This window comes from Aotus nancymaae, unplaced genomic scaffold (genome assembly GCF_030222135.1).
Source record: "Aotus nancymaae isolate 86718 unplaced genomic scaffold, 86718_ANA_hifiasm-v0.15.2.pri h1tg000046l, whole genome shotgun sequence".
In the NCBI taxonomy this organism is placed as follows: Eukaryota; Metazoa; Chordata; class Mammalia; order Primates; family Aotidae; genus Aotus; species Aotus nancymaae.
In genome coordinates this window covers 10,638,790-10,657,873 of record NW_026988460.1, presented here as the reverse complement: position 1 = coordinate 10,657,873, position 19,084 = coordinate 10,638,790, and the positions used below count along the sequence as shown (strand labels likewise).

Sequence of the window (19,084 nt, the reverse complement as noted above, 5' to 3'; positions counted from 1 at the left end):
CTTGTTTTAGGAAAATGTATTGTTTTCAATACTATAAATCCATTGAAAAAATCAACACGCTAGGAGACAGAACTGATTCATTCCAGCTATGTAAAGGAGCAGTTTGTGATGTTGGCAATAACTTTGTCATTTACATGTTTGCATTTGTTTGCTCATCTACCAAAACAGAAGCACAACATTTCCTGGGCATAAAATAGGAAGAGTTGCATCCTGAATGGGTACCTTGTTAGGAATAGCCAATTATACGGATTATTTAGAATGCTTTACTTGTCTTGCTTTCTGGGAGATAAAAAGACTTGGGCTTTGATGTCAGAGAGACTTGAATTTGTATCCAGTCTCTTCCAAGAGCTGGATTTTCCCATTATAAAATGAAACAAAGTAATTCCTACTTTATGAGATATGAAATAAAATATGAAACATTACTCATTTGGTTAGTGGTACGTATTCAAAAGCTCTGTAACTGTTAATTCTCTTTCTGAGAGTAGCAGTTCTCCACTGTGGTGTTATGACATAATCAATTTCTCAATTGTGTTTGAAATGGTTTGTTACTAATAATACAATTCTGAAGTTTGCAAATGATTCACTTCTTACATATAATTTGTGTACATTCAAGTTTTCCCCTTAATAATATTGCTCTTACTTGGATCTTTCTTTATATGCTTTTAGAAAGAGAGATAAAATGGGAGAGTCTCAGTTCATGATCTTGGAATTTCTCTTAGTACATCCTTTCTTATCTTTATCCATGGATGTTTCTCCAATGTCATTCCCTTATGTCTGATATTGAAAAATAAAAGCTTCTGAAAGCTGCTTTAGAAGGCCATCACCTTAATATGAGCACTGTTAACAGTTCTGATTTGATGTAGTTGATTAAACTGGATTGCAGAAATCTACAATAAAATTATAATTTCTATCACCTTGACAAACCAAAACACTGTCACATGGATAGCACAAAACAGATATCATGATGTTTGTACCAAGTCTGTCAATGGTAAACTCAACAAACAAGCCCTTTTCTGATTTTTAAAATCACTAGGCAATTTCCAAAGACTAAATCATTTTCTGTTAATCAAATGACAGAGAAACATTAAACTAGCCCGTCACAGCTCTAATGGTTTCCCTATAATCAATTTTTCTGTAGATGGCATTTATATTCAACTGTAGTTCACACTGTGAACTCGATTCAAAAACAACTTCCTATGTTACACTTCTAAGTAACAGCATGGGGTTGACATTTGGGCAAAAGAGAAAGAACATAAGTGCAAGATAAAATAAAAGCTTAATGCTTCCTTTATGTTTAAATATGGATTGATTGCATATTTATGGCAAGAAAGAATCCAGTACAAAGTGCTAGTCAGTCAACGTCAAGGGCCAAATTGAGCCAAAATTTGCAAACACTTTCAGTTACTGTGTCTGAATAATTCTTTCTACATAAGTAGTGTTTTGTTTGTTTTACTTTTCTTTTCCTCTTGGAATTGACGTAAATATTTTTCTTTCTTTCCTTGTAAATCTAAATTCCTTGTAAGTGATGTCTGTGTGGATCACAGTATATTTGCAGTACCTCTCAGTTTTCTTTGGGAAATCCATTATTTCCACTAGGCCCTGGTATTTACAGTTGAATCACTGATATTTGTTTAAAAAAACAATAACACTACCATCATCATCCTCAACAGTAACGATAACACTTAAGAACTTTGGCATATATTATTCCTTTTGTTTGGAAGTTCTTTCATCCTTAAATCCTCTTTATCTTTAATTTTGTATACATAGCCTATCCTATATAGATGCTCCTTCTTATATACATCTTAGTCTCTCACTGATTTTCTTCATTGTACTTTTCATAATTTATAATTATTTTATTCATTTGTCTTTTTTGTCTTGTTTTTGGTTGCCTCTTCTCTAAAAGAGAAATTGTCTGTTGGAAAACATCTTGCTTGTTTTAACTGCTCTTAGGCCCTCAGCACCTAACTCTGGGCATGGCTCATGGGAGGCACCATCTTTTGAGTAGATGACTGAATCATCAAGCGAAAAAAAACAAAAAAACAAAATGCCTCTGTTTTTTCCTTAGCTTATCCAATTAGAATAGACAGAGATTTTGGTAAATGTGAGCTCTGCTTGTTCAGACTTTCCAGTGGAAGATGAAATATCAGATTATAAACATAGACAGTGACAGTTTAAATGTGTGACAAATGCAGAATTTTTTGCAGTCACCACCATTGAGAGGTAATCTTGATGTCATCTCAAGGACATGGAAAATCAAAGTCATACAGAAGTAGCACCTGGAATCATGGTTATCATCAATGTTTCATTAATGTTTTTTCTCATACATGTTTGGATGTCCTTCTATGGCCCTTAAAGAAAAGAAAATTCTGCAACAAATTTATGAAGAGAAAGAAAGTAGCTATGCTTCGTTACTTAAAAAAATGCAAAGAAAGTGAAATTGCCTCTAAAGAAGGAGTATAATAACACATGTTACCATGCACTGAGCCTTCATATATGACAGCCTCTGGGTCACCTTTGTGTATATTACATCCTTTAGTTCTCAGAGAAATAACTAGAGGTAAGTATCTTCATCTCTGTTCTTCAGATGCGAAAATGCATTCAGAGTTATCAGATAATTAGATCTGGCACACAGATAGTACATGGCTGAGCAGGGATCCATATGCACAATTCTCTTACTCTGAAGTCCCATTCTAAGTTTTTCCAACACTGTCTCACAATGGGCCAAAGTTATTGGAACTCTTAGAAAAACACTAATACATTAAAGGGGAAATGTCGGAGGAAGTTATAGAGCAAAAGAAAAGAAAAAGACCATTTGACCATATATAGGGCTGGCAGTGGCACTACAAGCTGAGAGATTTCATGAATTCAGGTAAGTGAATGTTAGACTTTAGAAGATCAGTAAGTCTGGGATGTCAGGGCTAGAAGAGGAATGATATAGAAAGGAGCTTTGAGACAGATTGTGAAAGATCTTACTTGCCTTTTTCTTAGGCTTCATTTTCTGGAATAGAGGAGACAATGCCATTTAAGAAAGAAAAGAGAAATGATGGCATTTGAGGAGGAAAAATTTCAAAGCAGTTTGAGGTTTAGATGGAAGATTTGAGAGTCAGGGGGAGAGACTTTTCAGATGGTTAGGGAGGAAGATGATAAAGGAGCACAGTGGTCATAGGATGAAGATATTTTATTCTCATCAGCCTAACAGAAGCCACGACAAAACCTTTCTAAGCATTTGTGTCCTTCTATCTAGAAATCAAAATACCAAACTCCTTGACTTACTGTAATAATTAACTGAGATGTAGTATGATAAAGTTAATACAGGGCTGGGGACATAGAAGTACTCAATATTTTAAAATTGTGGTAAGCAAAATAAGGACACCCCCAAAATATGATCACATACTAATTCCCAGTACCCATGAACACATTACTTTCTATGAAAAAAAGAGTTTGCAAATATGATTAAGGTAAGGTTCTGGAGATGAAGAAATATTCCTAGATGATTCAGATGGCTCCAATGTTATCATGAGTGTCCTTACAAGGGAGAGAGGAAAGCTAGAGAGAGAGTTAGAGGAGTTGTGATGACAAAAGCAGAGGGTCAGAGGCAGAGATGTAAAGTCACCCCACCATTGCTGGCATTGAACATGGAGGAAGGGGTCACAAGCCCAAGGATGTGGGTTTCAGATGAGAAAATGCATTCAGAGTTATCAAATAATTAGATCTGGCACACAGATAGTACATAGCTAAGCAGGAATCCATATCCATAATTCTCCCACTCTGAAGTCCCATTCTAAGTTTTTCCAACACTGTCTCACAATGGGCCATAGTTATTGGAACTCTTAAAAAGGCCAGGAAACAGGAAAAAAATTCTCCTTTGGAGCTTCCAAAGCTAGTGCAGCCCTTGCACATGTCTAGATTTCCAACCAGTCAAACCTCTTTCTAACTCCTGACCTCCAAAATGTTTGATAACCAACTTGTATTGTTTTAAAACACAAAGTTTGAAGCCATTAATAGAAAACTAGAAAAGTTACTGTTCTGTTTTCACAATGTCTGTGATATAGAATGTCGAAGTAATAAAATGAGAGGTTGGATAGTATTTAAATACAAAGGGATGGAAGCTTGTATATTCTTCTTATTCTCAGGTGCTTGTTGGCTATTTTGATAGGGTCACTCAAGCATACAGGCTGGTAAGAGCCAAATTTAAGAGCCATTGAAACTAGATATCCATAGAAAAAGTTAGGAATTGTAGAGGTTTTTTTTGTTTAATTTAGTTAAGTAAGTTGAATACTTAAAGAAACACGAATCTTCAGTTTAAATTTTCTGATTATTATTTCACTTTTTCCTTAGCAGAGGTATTCTAACATTGTATCCTGGGTGAAATTACTCATTGTAACTTAAACTGTTTTCAAAAATTTATATTTCCTACTCTTTGCCAAATTGATCATGTGTTAACCATCAGACAAACCAATAATCGTTTTAGCATTTGATGTGAATTTCAGTCCTACCCATTTGTAGGATCAGTTGGGCCAACTGAACAAATTTAGTGTCAAAAACAAGGAGTTTTTCTGCTTAGAAACACAGAATAATTTAGTACAAACTAACAAATTTAATTTAGGTTGCATGAACAATGAAACTAGAAAATGTAGATGACAGAAAAATATTGATATTTTCTGAAATGTGTGTGTGTGTGTATATATATACACACACACAAACATATATTTATATATATACATATACACACACAGAATATATATATATACATATACACACAGAGAATATATACAGAGTGAGGTCAGAGATGCCTGGACCAGGTGCCCCATCACAGGTGCCCACAACCCGAGATGCAGGAGGAGTGGCTCGCGTGAGAAGCCCCTTCTTAGGGTCTGTCAATCCATCATGCAATCTGGCCCGGGGCCGCTCCTGGCGCTGAGCCTGCCTCTGCTGCCAGATCCCTGGGACCGAGTCTGGGGGAAAATATCGACCTTTTCTGCAAATGAGAGTAGCAGTGTTTTACCTAAACCCCACCACCTCCGGCTCCAATGGAGCCCGTCTCAGTGGGGACGTCACTGCTATCATCGTGGTCTTCTCTATCCTGACCATCTTGCTCCTGGCTGTGGGGCTGGAACTATTAAAGGGGAAACTTTGGGAAACGTGGCAGATGGAGGGCATCTCCTAGCCCAGCAGCGAGGAGCAGTTCTCCTATGCAGCCAAGGCCTGGGCCCTTCAGGAATCCAGTGAGACCCTGCAGGGCTGCCTGCACATTTAGGTCCCTTCTTCTTCATCTGTCTCCCTTCACTGCTGTGTGATCTTGGGGAAAGGCAGTGCTCTCTCTGGGCAATCAGATCCACCTAGTACTTAAGAATAGCAGGGAAGAAAGTCCTCCAAAGTCCACCCCTGAGGTCAAGAGAGGGTGGGGTTACTCACTTTTATATATTTATATAAAATTAGTAGTGAGATATGGAAAATACATACATATATAATACAGAAAATCTCAATAAGAATTTTAAAACATATATATATATATACACATACATATACACACACATATATATGTCTCTCTCTTCCTGAAGTAAATGATTAGTTTAATATTCAGCTTTCAATCCACCTTAAACTGGTTGATGGGATTATGTATAATAAAAGTTGACCTGAGTCATGGCTCAATAACTGCACTAAAATGTCTGTCAGTCTTTCACGATACAATCTGTTTTTATAAAAAAATGTTTCTAACACAATTCTAATCATTATTGATTTTGCTTCAGATAGAAACTGAATTACACATGAGAGCTTTTGTGAGTTTGGCATCTCTCAGTCAACTAGATCTAAATGTCTAGTCAATCTTAAAACTGTTCATTGATCAGAGATTTTTATCCAGATTTGCAGATTAGCTGAAAGAAGGTAGACCACTCCAGAAAGACCAAAGAAGCAAATCATAAATCCAAGTTATCTGGCAACAATTTCATCGATTTAGTCAACATTAAGCAAAACAGGAAGAGGAAGAGAACTACATTGTTAACTAATCCATTCTTGAAAATAACTCACAGCCCGTCTAAAGCTGGATGAATTGGAGGAAAGCTGGTTCAGAAATTTTTGGTCCACAGGCTTTTGGTTTGTTTGCCTTCTTCCTAGCAGTTCCACAGCACTTCCTATTTTCCAAGATGCTCCCCAAATCAGTACCTTGTTTGTGCCTCATGGATAATTTGGGAAGGCAATGAGGACAGAGAGAATTTCCATTTAACAGATAAGAACATGAAAGCAGAAAAATGGAATGCCTTGTTCTATTTCAAGTCATGAGTCAGTGATGTACCCAGAATTGGAACATGAGCCACTGACAGTTAATTTGCTTACATGGAAATAACTGGATGATCTATTTAATCAAGGGCCTATTCTCTGAGATTGTTCCTAAGTTCTTTTTGGATATGACAAATATATGCATAAGGGGAGTAACTATAATATAATTTTATTTTTAAACTCTTCTCAACCGCCTCTTCTTTCCAAATATGGTGGTGTAATAGGACGATAGGTAAACTAGATTTTTGTTAGTGGTAGTAAATTTGTCTTCATCTTCCTCAAAATTCAGCAATTGCATTTGTTATTTTTCATTCATCAGGATTCAGAGAGCAAAAAAATGTGTTTTTAAAAGGCTGAGTTTGTGAATAATTTGCGTTCATTTATAATATATAAGGCATATGTAAACATTACACAACCACAAAAAATCATCTTGCAGGAACAGTCAGATATGATCAGACCTTTCCCAATGTATTGTTGTGCCTCATATTATGGAATATTTATGCATTACCAGACTCCATCAGAAAACAAAGGCAGCAACAATCACCGAAAGATGAAAAACATTCATCTTTTATTTAGTAGATTCTGATTATGTGAAATCACCTGGCTGATTATAAAGGGATATAAGACAAAGCAGAAGAGTTCATTCTTAGATTTCAGGGGCTTCCAAGTAAGCTGTAGTAATAAGGTATCCAAAAAGGAAAGATCTAGGTATCTGACAGTTATAGGATCACATCTGAATATACTCAGACTCAAATGACAAATAAAACAAAACAAAACAAAACAAAAACCATTTACTGAGCATTTTTTAAGGTGTGTACTAGGCATTTATTATTAATAATCTCTTTCAATCTTGAACAGAACTGATGAGAACATAAATACAACTTTTTCCTCATTTTATAGGTGAGGCAACTGAGACTGAAAGATAAACACTACCTAACATTCCAATGATGGGCTGTAAGTTTTCGAGGGCATTTTGAAGGAGGGCATCAGGCCCAGTCTTAAACATTATACTCCTCTGTCTTTCATTGATATACTTGGAATAGTCCTCTTTTGGAATTCCAGAAAGATCAAATATTTACCTTGATTCTTACCAAAAAGTTTCAACAAGTATCTACATTTAAGGGACAAACCAAGTAATCAAAGTAAACAAGTAGTAAAAAGATGAGGTGAGGAGAATGAAACGAACATCAAGCAAAGAAATAGGTTTCTCTTCACAGATGAATATTGTTTCCTGGGGTATATGTATACTTACGAGACTTTTTGGTGGTAACATTGACTGGGGGGCTTGAGGGCCCTGTCCCAGCAGTGTTGTAAGCTCTCACAGAAGCAAAGTAGATGGTATTAGCTTTCAGTCCTGTGATGTTTTTAGTTGTGATATTTCCACTGACTCTAATTTTACCAATCATGGATTCTTTGGAGTCATCTGTCCAATATAAGACCTGATAATTAAAAATCAAACACAAGCAATTTATTGTTCCCCAATAACTATCAACCATTGTTTACCAACAACTATCAATCACAACCACAAGGGATATAGGAAGAAACAGAAGCATAGATGACAAAAACATTTTCTAATTAAAATGGTTATACAACAGCAATAAAATTCATATTCTCCAATTTTGTTGTTGTTGAAAAAAGTCATGAATACAAATTCACAATGGAAACTAGAGAAACTGATTTTTTAGATTACGAAAGTAAAATATTTTATGAGCTATCTAAAGGTTACCAGCTTTAGCAAATGATATCTAATAAGTCAGACAAAAACACATTTCTATATAATCAGTCAAAGACTATGGTTATAACTTTTTGCTATTGGCATTTCTTTTCAGAGTTCTTTGAATCACAGGTTAATTAATAATGCAATTTATACTGAGCTCTACCTATGCAATAGCATTGTTTTAGATACATTGAAAAAAAAAACAAGAGAAAATAAATTAAGTATCCCCTCATCATCTAGCTAAGAGGTTAGAATCCACAGTATATGTGAAAATAAGTTATAGAATGCATTCCAAAGAAGTGATATAGAAAAAAAATGCTACAGGAATTTGATGAAATACATCAGGAATTGATGAGAGTAGAGCTCGGACAGAAGAGGATACTAGAGAGGAAATTTGAGAAATAACTAGGGTTCAGATAAGAGAAGGCATTCTTGTCATGGAGTGGCAAAGACATCTGTCATGAGAGTAGAACTGTATTTTGGAATCCGTGTGTGTGTGTGTGTGTGTGTATGTGTGTGTGTGTATATCAGTGTGTGTATCTATATCAGTGTGTATATATGTGTGTATATCATCTCACTATATATGTGTGTATATAATATAATCATATAATCAATCATATCATATATATGTATATAATCATATAATCAGATGACTGATTATATACATATATATACACACACACATATATATATTGAGATGAATGGCTACAAATCTAATTTGTCTTACTCTTCGTAGACTAAAAATAGCAGATTCAAAACACATATATTGTCTGTGTATGTGAGATGACAGCCTACAAATGTAATTTGCCTTACTCTTCATAGACTAAAATTAGCAGATTCAAGACAATCTAGGTATTTTTTCATTACTGAACTGCCTTTTCTGAGATAATTACATCTTTTCAAGTTATACTCCAATTCACAGAGTAGGTATCTCAATGAAATTCTTTCATGGTATAAGATTATTGAAGAGCAGACTTTACCTCTTCCCAAGGAAAAAAAAAATGACTGCAATTTGAATAATTAGTAATATAATCACCTGATCACTTTTGAAAAATGTTATTGTGGTAAGAATTGAGATCTTAATGTGATATGTGAGATCTGTCCGCTTGAAAATTTTAAGTGTACAGTGCACTATTGTCGACTCTGTGTGCACAGTTGTACAGCGGATCTCTAGAGCTTACTCATCTTATTTACCTAATCTCTAGGCCTTTAAAAATGGCTACCATTTGTTAATTTGTTTGCTTAGAATTACCTAGAAAGATCTCCGTTACTATGAGGAAGGAGGCAGGACTTTACTATGGACCAGATTGAAGACTGGCTGAAACAAAAAGGAGGCTAAAGCACCTATCCATAAGACACACCCTCAAGTTCCATGTCACTTTACTACTGCCATGGCAACACCTGGAAGTTACCACCCCTTTCCATGGAAATGGCCTCAAATTTACCACCCCTTTCCAGGGCAATGACCTGGAAATAACCACCCTTTTACTAGAAATTTATTAATAATTCACCCATTAATTTGCATGTAATTAAAAGCAGGTATAAATATGTGGAACTTCTCCCAAGCTGCTACTCTCAGCACACTGCCTATGGGGTAGCCCTGCTCTGCAGAAGCAATTACAAAGCTATAACACTGCTGCCTCAATAAAGCTGTTTTCTTTTACCACTGGCTCACTCTTGAATTCTGTCTTGAGCAAGGCCAAGATCCTTCTCAGGCTAAGCCCCTATTTGGGGGCTCACCTACCCTATCTCAAGTTCATCCCTGCTGTAGCTTTAGACATACATTATCGTATGCTAACAACTGGCTAGTAGGATAGGGCTGTTGAACAGGAGCTATTGTGAAGTCTGTTGGCACATTCATAAGTGAAAATGAAATTAATGTGGATTACCTCATAGCCCAGCACTCTTCCTGTGTTTCTATTCCAGGCAATAGCATTCCACGAAACCTCCATTTCAGAAGCAGAAAAACTCTGGACAGAAGTTCCCCTTGGGGCCAGTTGAGGTTCTACCATCCAGAAAAAGACATAACCATCTTTAGCAGAGTGGTTCATTGAATAGGGAACAAGGGAAAACAAACTATGCATAGAGTCTCAAAGAAAACCAGAGCTGAGGACAACTTACCATCTTCCCCGGAGTAGACAATGGTCACCGTACTCAGGGATCCTTCTCCTTCATCATTATACGCACCCACTTTGACTTCAAAGGGAGAAAGTGGGATGATACTTTCATTTCTGTAAACAAATCTTGATGATTCTACAGATGCTACTTTCTCCTTGGTCCAGGTTGTCGAGCCCACTGGCCGGAACATGACGATATATCCAAATCCCTCCCCATTCTGAAGTTCTTCTGGAATTGACTTGGGCAGAATGTGATCAATCACTGAGTATTTGCAAAAACATTGTATTAAGCTACTATAATATTGATTATTTCACATTTCTTCCATAGAGACAAATATGGACATTTACTATGTTTAATGATGTATTAAAAATACTTTTATTTGAAATGCCAATTAGAAAAATGATCCCAATTTTACTCAGATAAATAGTTGAAGTTTTCAGGTAGAAATATAAAACAAACTTTACATATTTATATCTTTTTCTTTGATCACTAATAAATTATTGTAATAAAATAGTTTAGGAGATTTTATGATACACACTAAAATGTGGTTTTGATATGAATTTTTAAACTCAGCACAGATTATTAGCTATTTATTTCAAGACTAGGTATGTTTTCCTTTCACAACATTTTAAACAAGTTTTTGTAAGACATGAGTAATGTAATTATTGTGAAATAGCATATGATTAAAGACATAGAATATTTCTTTAAAAAGTATAAAAGACCTCCCATCATTTTTTAGGCATACATCTTCATTGATAGTGGCATGTGTGCATTTTTCCTAACGTGACAAAATAAACTGTTAACTCTCACAAAGATCAGATTTTATAAAATACATTTCAAGTCTAAAATTACTAAACTAACAAAACAGAAATAGATACATATTCCCCCTATACTCTACAGATACTAAAAACCATAAACAATCATATGAAGTTAGCAAATTAAAATGAATCTGCGCTTGAATTTAGACCCACATATCTCCTAATTGCAAGAAACTTGTATTGAAAAATCAATGGAATTTATTTGGTTTTCCCAAAGGAAAATGCTTTGTGATTTTTTTTTTTTTGTAAATATTCTGATACACTAATAAAGGCAACACCTGGCAGGACATAGTGCTTCTAGTCCCTCATGCCCACAACTCCATTTCAGAGGTTCTCTTTATTTGTGGGAGTTCATTTATTATATCAAGCACATTATCCTGCCACTTGGAACCCACGTGAGAACCCATTCATGAGCACCAGAACCACAGACACCATCTTGGTGAGTATCTATGAAGCCAGAATCTTTGTACTGTATAGTGACTAATAGACATAGTCAATTCCTCTCATAGAGTTTGCATATGAAACATGGTGAGTGGCAGAACAATAATAGATATACATAGAGCAGGCAAAAATTAGAGAACATGCAGTAGCAGGAACAGTGAGGCAATAAAAGCTGAGAGAAAACAGATGCTATAAATTAGAGAGACGAGATCCAATTTAGCTAGCAGCCAGGTAGAAAACTGGAAGTAAAGGAAATGGGAGGAACTGAGGCATAAGCATGAGAGACTATTAAAGCCAGGGCTGGATCAGCAGAGAGGTTGTTGATGGTTGGCTAGAGCTCTTGTGCTCGGGTGCACAGAACAGTGATGAATGATGTTCCAGTTCTTCATTTGACCTGCCTGCCTGTTTGCTGAGACTTTTTCCTGTCCTCATTACTTCCCATGTAGCTTTAAAATAAATCCCCATTAACCAAGATAACCTGACCTGGTCTCTATTTCTTGCCATGTAGAACAGTCTCACAAATTCAGAAAGGGAAAAGAGAAAGAAAAATGCTGCTCCTGATATCTGGGGAAACAAAATATTTCCTCATATTAATGCTTCTCTTCTTTTTCACAGGGAGACTAGAATTAAAACAGTTAATTTTGAATGGCATAGAAGAGATTTATAAGAAAAAGCTACTTGATAGAGCATTTGATTCATTTCTGAAGTTTCTTTGATCTCAGATTTAATCAAGATGCTTAGTTCATCTACATAAATAGGGGACTTCTGTTTTTGTTAGTTAAATACAATTAGTGTTTCTCATGTTGCTCTCTCAAGAAAGATGAGTCCAACATATGCAGTTTAAAGGGGGAAAAAAAGAGACTAATTTAGATACTTCCTTTTATTCTCATATGAACAGAGTCAAATCATTAAGAAATATATACAGTTATCTAAGAAGGCCAGAAAAAGAGTTTTCTTTAATGGAGACAGTGTTTAGTAAAATAAAGAAATTGCGAAATTCTCCTGGGAGTGAAATCTATGAAAATTGACAAACTAATAATGTAATTCTCAACCACAGTGTCTTTAAGAACCAAATCTTTAGTACAGACTAAAGATCAGCAAAACCACGTACTTCCAGCCAAATGTGGCAAGCAGCCTGGTTTTGAAAATAAAGGTTTTGAGACGTGCTTGCACCTATGTGTTTATAAGTGGTATGTGGCTCTTTTGAGCTGCAAAAGCAAAGTGAGACTTCAGAAAAGAGATCATATGGCCCACAAGACTGAATATTTTTACTGTCTGGCCCTTTAAATAAAAAGTGTGCCAATTCACAGTGTAGGTATATATCTCTTATTCCACAGTGTTTTATCATGTATACCTAATTTATAGTCATATTTATGAGAAATTCACCACAAGCACCTCAAACCTGGAAGTATTTGGGAGTATACATTATGATAAAATAAAGAATAAACATGTTCTTAAAAATTAATTAGCCATTGCTATATTCTAAAAGTTTGATATTATGTCTAGGTTATTGGAAACAAGCGAAACCAAAACAAATAAACACAAAATCTACATTTACTGTGTGGTACTGGGGAAAACACGGGGAAGATGTTTAGTTCAGTTCAGGCAGATTATACTGCAGTGTGCCTAAATGAAGGCTAGTCACTAAAGCTGTCACTTATAAAACATAGTGGTAGATTGTGACTGAATTTAGAACAGTCTTGTGTTTGATGGTGCTTTTCAAAGTTCAACAGGTACTATTTTAACCACAGTAGGAGTGACATTGGCCAGGGGTGGGCTCTCTACTTCCAAGTTACTTTTCAAAACACAGTTCAGATATACTCAGTTCTGATCGTGTCTTTCCTGACCTCCTTCCAGGCTGGTTTAAGACAATTCTGTCCTGTAGGCGTCTGAGCATTCAGACATTTTCTCATCCATTTTTGTATTCCACTGATAGAAACAGAGAAGCTACTTAATATTGAGTTCATTAAATTGAAGGAATTACTACCTGCATTCGGGTGGCTCAGATTCATACTAATGTGTGAATCTTCTCCTAAATATACATAACTTATTCCATAAGGAAGTTGGGCACGAGAAGAAGTTGCCTCAGTATCTGCCAGTATATAATGTAAAATATGAGTGATAAATGGGAAACTGAATTCACTAGTTTAGTTTCTGCAAGTATCTGCACATTAGATATCCCAAGAGAAAGCACACAGAGGAACTGGCTTTAATTTAATTTAATTTTTGAAAATAGAGGTTAGTATGCTTTTTCTGTAGAGGTCCAGATAGTAAACATAAAAAAAAAATTATTCAATTTTTATTTTAGATTTAAGGGGTACATGTGCAAGTTTGTTACATGGGTATGTTGTGTGATGCTGAGGTTTGGGGTACGATGGATCCCATTACACAGGCAGTGAGCACAGTGCCCATCAATAGCTAGTTTTTGAACCCTTACCCCTCCCATCATCACTCTAGTAGACCCCAGTGTCAATTGTTGCTACCAGATAGTAAATATTTTAAGCCTTGTGGGATATATGGTCTCATGCAACAGCAAGAAAGCAGCAATATACAACATGAAAAAGAATGGGTATGGCTATGGGTAGATTTATTTACAAAAACAGGAAACTAGTCAAATTTGTCTCATAGGTCATGGTTTGTGCACCTTTGCCTTAAAGAAAAAAGAATATTATAAATCACAGAAAGACAGTATTCTTTTGGTAATTCATGTTCATCTCCATTTAAGAATGATAAGGGCTGGGTGCAGTGGCTCACACCTGTAATCTCAGCACTTTGGGAGGCCAAGGCGGGTGGATTGTGAGGTCAGGAGTTCGACACCAGCCTGCCCAACATGGTGAAATCCGGTCTCTACTAAAAATACAAAAGTTAGCTGGGTGTGGTGGCATGTACCTGTAATCCCAGCTACTTAGGAGGCTGAGGCAGGAGAAACACTTGAGCCCAGGAGGTGGAGGTTGCAGTGAGCCAATATCATGCCACTGCACTCCAGCCTGGGCAACAGAGCAAGACTCTATCTCAAAAAAAAAAAAAAAGACTGATATGCATAGAATTTGTCCCTTCATTATAGACTGTGCACAAATGATTGCAACACTGACCTTTAGGAATTTCTGAGCAAGGGGGAGAACAAAATAAATATTAAGTCAGGCAAAACTGCCTAAACACTATTATGATTATGTTTATATGGTCTTTGATGAATATGGAAACCTAAATAAACTACTCACAAAAAATTTATTGTAGACTCACTTGAAAGTCAGTGTTTAATAAGAAATGTGTTTTGAGTAGCAGGTATAATATGATTAACTTACTACTTAAGGTAGATACTCAAGGACTCATGCCCACCCTGGGACATCACTTGCATGGGGACAATTGGGATTGTAATACAGGATACAGTAAAAGAACATAAGGAGATAGCCTTGTGTTCACATGCTTCTCTGCCCAATGATACCACATTTGTAACCCTCAGTTTTCTTACCTGAAAGTGGTGTAACCACCTCCTAGCATTATTGTGAGGACTGAATGATATGAAATGCTCTGTGTGGCACCTAAAACCTGTAAATGCTTGAGAAAATTGGGTTTCCCCCTCTGTCTAACCTCTGAGAGTCCCAACTCTCTGAAAACACTGCCTTTCATTCAACCATTGCTCATGGAGGGTGGACCACATTCCAGGCACCGTGCTAGGCCTATGATGTCCACATGAAACAAGATGTCTAGAGGGAAGGGTGACTTTCAGGGCAGTTGCATCTAGTTTCTGACACTTTCATTTATAACCATAAAGAACAACATCTCTGTTTCCCAGTTTTCTCTCAGAGGCTAGCTGTGTGAAGTAGGCTTTAGCGAGAGACACCTGATTTGTACGTTCTGGAACATAACGAATGCAGTTTATTTTAACTGACAAATGTCTGAGAAACTTTTAAAGCGGAAAGAGATCTGGACAGCCTATGGTGGCAGAGTGAAGAGAGATGATAAATGGGTATGCATTGCACTTTCACTAAACATGGAGCAGGGCATGTGTCAGCTGAGGGCAAATGTGAGACTCATGCAATGGGTAGCCTTGAAGGGGACTCTATCTACAAAGACCACCTAGAGGAGAGAGAATATTCACTGGAAGAGTGGAAATGGACCACCAAAATCCAGGAACTGATACCCTTCAGCAGCCAGTGGGATCTGCATCAAGGAATTGCAATTGGGAGTCCCTGGTGGGGGAGCCTCCAGGGACCAGCTCCCAGATAAAAAATAAATAAAACAGAAACCCTACCCATGAAATGGCAGTGTCTGGAAATTTGCCATACCTAGAGTGTACCAAAGTCAGATCAGAAATGTACCAGTAAGCCAGACATTTTCCCCCCTCTTCTCCTAACACCAACCTTCTACAGCTCTGGAGAATCCAGAGGTAACACTGTGAATGGGGAAAGATAAATTACAGGGCAGAATAGAGAGAAGTTGAACTGACCATATATTCCCTTTCCTGCTATAGAATCCCCAGGCTGAGGCACTGAGCTACTGAAAATGAGAAACTTTAAATCCGTTGAAAGTCTAAACTCTAAAGTTTATACTCCAGTCCGATGTGTATACACCAGAGGAAATTTGTAATAAGTTTAAAAAATGAACCTATATGTTAGTGTGTAATAAGCATGACCACAAAATCTACTCCATGTGCCTAGGCTTTCATCTAGATGCAGAAAAGATCAAGTTGATCAGATATAAAGAGCAGTGTTAGGACAATAATTGTTTTTTGCCTGCAGTCCACTAAGCTTACCTTATTCACAATACAACAGCGCCACAGGTAATAAATCAAACAACACCTAATTCATCAAGTGATAATGAAAATGCTACTATCCGACATTCAAAAGATACTGAAGTTGTTTTTTATGTATTTGGGAGAAAATTGTGCTGAGTTCATCATACTGTCTCACAATGAGAAAAGTTGCTAATACCTCCTCTACATAATTCATCACCAGGATGATATGTATTTTTATACTATATATTTTTATATATTCTCAATCGTGATCAAATACATCTTTGATTTTCAGTATTCTTCCTGGCCAGCTAAATCTCTTTTCTTCAAAATAATTCAGTTGGGCAGAAAATTACCTCCCACGTAATGACGAGTTCAGACCGACTTCCTCCACCTCCATTGACATTTACTGGCGCCACAACAGGGACTAAAAGCAACCAAGAGAAATGTGGGATGGCAATTGTTAGAGTACATCTTCTTCAGGAAGAATTTTGTTTTTGGATTTCACCTTTCAAAATCTCATGCAGGCATATTGTGAGAGAGTCTTGCATTTTTAATGAACATAAATTATGTTTACACATATCCAAATTTCTAAGAGAGAGGACACAGTTGTGTTTGGTACATGAGCACCCTGGCTCCAAAATTAATTAAAAATTGAGTAACATCGGGTATTTGACATTATTATGCATCATCTACTAATTGGCAAAATGATGTTCCATTCAGATGGTAACAGTGACACTGCTGATTTAGTGCCTAATTATACAGTTGTGCTGTAAACAAGTTACAGAGGCAGTATATTAATTAATTATTTTTTCAATAAACAAACTAAAATAATTTTTCTTTTTATTAGTCATCAGGATATTTTAACATTTAAAATTAAATATTGAAAAATATGCAAATAAATACATTCTTGTTTTAAATATTCCCATTAGAATCTCAAATCTCTTGGGAGAGAATAAGAAGGAGTTTTCTTCTAACTTCTCACTTGCGAAGTCAGATTTTTCTCCTGTGAAAAATGCGATTGGGAGAGGTTCCTTCTATTTATCTCTTGAGATCTAAGGCTCTGTGGTAGAGGATTCAGAAACCAATGACTCAGATGAATTTTTAAAAAATATGCCCCTCAAATATACCCTTGTGAGGCCTAATACAACGAATAATAGTTCAGTAGATATTGTAAAACTGAGGAAATTCTGAGTGTGTATAGGGTATTGTACTATCTAAGGAGAATGAGGTTTTGCTTTACATATGTGTGTTTACAAGCATTATTTTTCTTGACATAATGACAAAAGTATTCTAAATCTGTGATTATGGCTAAATCACATTTTAAATTCTTTTAAAATATGTAATTACATGAAATTGTCTATATTGGACCATTTTTGAACAATATGAAAGGTGGTTGAGGAAGCACCTGGGTATACCTGGGGATTGGTAGGCAGGGATTAAAATATGTAAGTTTTAATTCTTCATTTCAAAATTTTTCACATAGACCATCTAGATAAATCTAGATTACTTATTTTATTTATTTCCATTTCATACAGATACTTAGCTCTATAAACATGGCCAGAAAATAGTTACAATAATCTGATTGTTCTTTTTTTTGAGACAGTGTTTCCTTCTTGTTGCCCAGACTGCAATGTAATGGTGCAATCTTGGCTCACTGCAACCTCTGCCTCCTGGATTCAAGCGATTCTCCTGCCTCAGCCTCCCAAGCAGCTGGAATTACAGGCATGCGCCACCACACCCAGCTAATTTTGTATTTTTAGTAGAGACAGGGTTTCACCATGTTGGTCAGTCTGGTCTCAAACTCCTGACCTCGGGTGATCTGCCTACCTCTGTCTCCCAGAGTGCTGGGATTACAGGCATAAGCCACCACACCCGGCCTGATTGTTCTTTTTCAAAATAGCACCTTTCAGATATACCTTTTCATATTTAAATTTACCCTTAAGTTTGTCAGCTTTAAGCTTCATAATTTTTTAGAAAAAAAGTATTTAAACCTAAACCCTATTTTCTAAGTTTTCCAATGCCTTTGATCAAAAGCTATGGGAATCAGTGAATTTTACAGAGTTGCTGAATTTATAGTGCTTGACAGCTTATTGTGACTAACTGCACACTATCTCAGGACCTTTGCATAGTTTAGCTATGTAAGGAAAAGTATTTTAAATTATATTTTGATTTACTTTTATAAAATTTCCAGTGTTCTGAGAAATAGAAAATTCCTTTCCTCATTCAATTTCAAATTAATTGTACTTAAACCTAAAACCATATTGAGAACAGGTTAGTCTTTGATGATATCAGAGAGAGAGAGAGAGAGAGAGAGAGAGAGGAGAGACTCAGTAGGGTTTGAATCAGCAGAGTTTGACTCAGTAGGTATGAGTATCACCAGTCTCATTTTGCTACTGGAACAAGAGAGCTTTAATGGATAGAAAGTGGAGCACAAACTTTGCTATTAAAATGTCAGAGTTTGTGTCAATGTCCACAGCTACCAAAATACGAATTAACTATAAACAAACAACCTGAAACCAAAGCTCATATCTAGAGTCATGGGCCACACCTGAAGATTGAGAGCCAGGAGGTATATAGGAAAGCCTAGGAATTTCTATATTTACACACTTTCTTTGGCTAATCTAATCTATTGCTTATCTACATTAAGATCCACTTTTATGGCGAATACTGGGTGTAGAAATCAGGACGCGTCTGGATTCAAATTCTGGCTCTGTCAAAAACAACCAGCTAATATCCTGGTCTTCATTTTCCTCTTCTGTAAAACAAAGGGATTTCTTCTCAGCTGTAAGCTTCTAGCGTGATTTAATTGGATGATATCACTGTCAAGTATGTCCTTTTTTCTAGCCCCAATTCCATGATAAACATATAACATTATCTTTGGTTTACGAATTGATTTATTGACTTCTGACAGTTGTACTCACTTTAATAAGGTAATTTGTGTTTGTTAAATTAAGCCGGTGACAACAAAGTGATCCT

General features: G+C 36.2%; 1 protein-coding gene across 2 annotated transcripts in view; it reads right to left on the bottom strand.

Moving 5' to 3' along the window:
* CNTN6 (contactin 6) overlaps positions 1-19,084 on the bottom strand; it is a 320,026-nt gene that overhangs the window by 4,797 nt on the left and 296,145 nt on the right. For both annotated transcript variants that reach the window (XM_012468488.2, XM_012468487.2), the window contains exons 17-20: positions 16,462-16,532; positions 10,118-10,352; positions 9,886-10,001; positions 7,532-7,718 (exon numbers count right to left, since the gene is read on the bottom strand). In XM_012468488.2, coding sequence (XP_012323911.1) covers positions 7,532-7,718; positions 9,886-10,001; positions 10,118-10,352; positions 16,462-16,532 — 609 coding nt within the window. The remainder of the gene's footprint in view (positions 1-7,531; positions 7,719-9,885; positions 10,002-10,117; positions 10,353-16,461; positions 16,533-19,084) is intronic.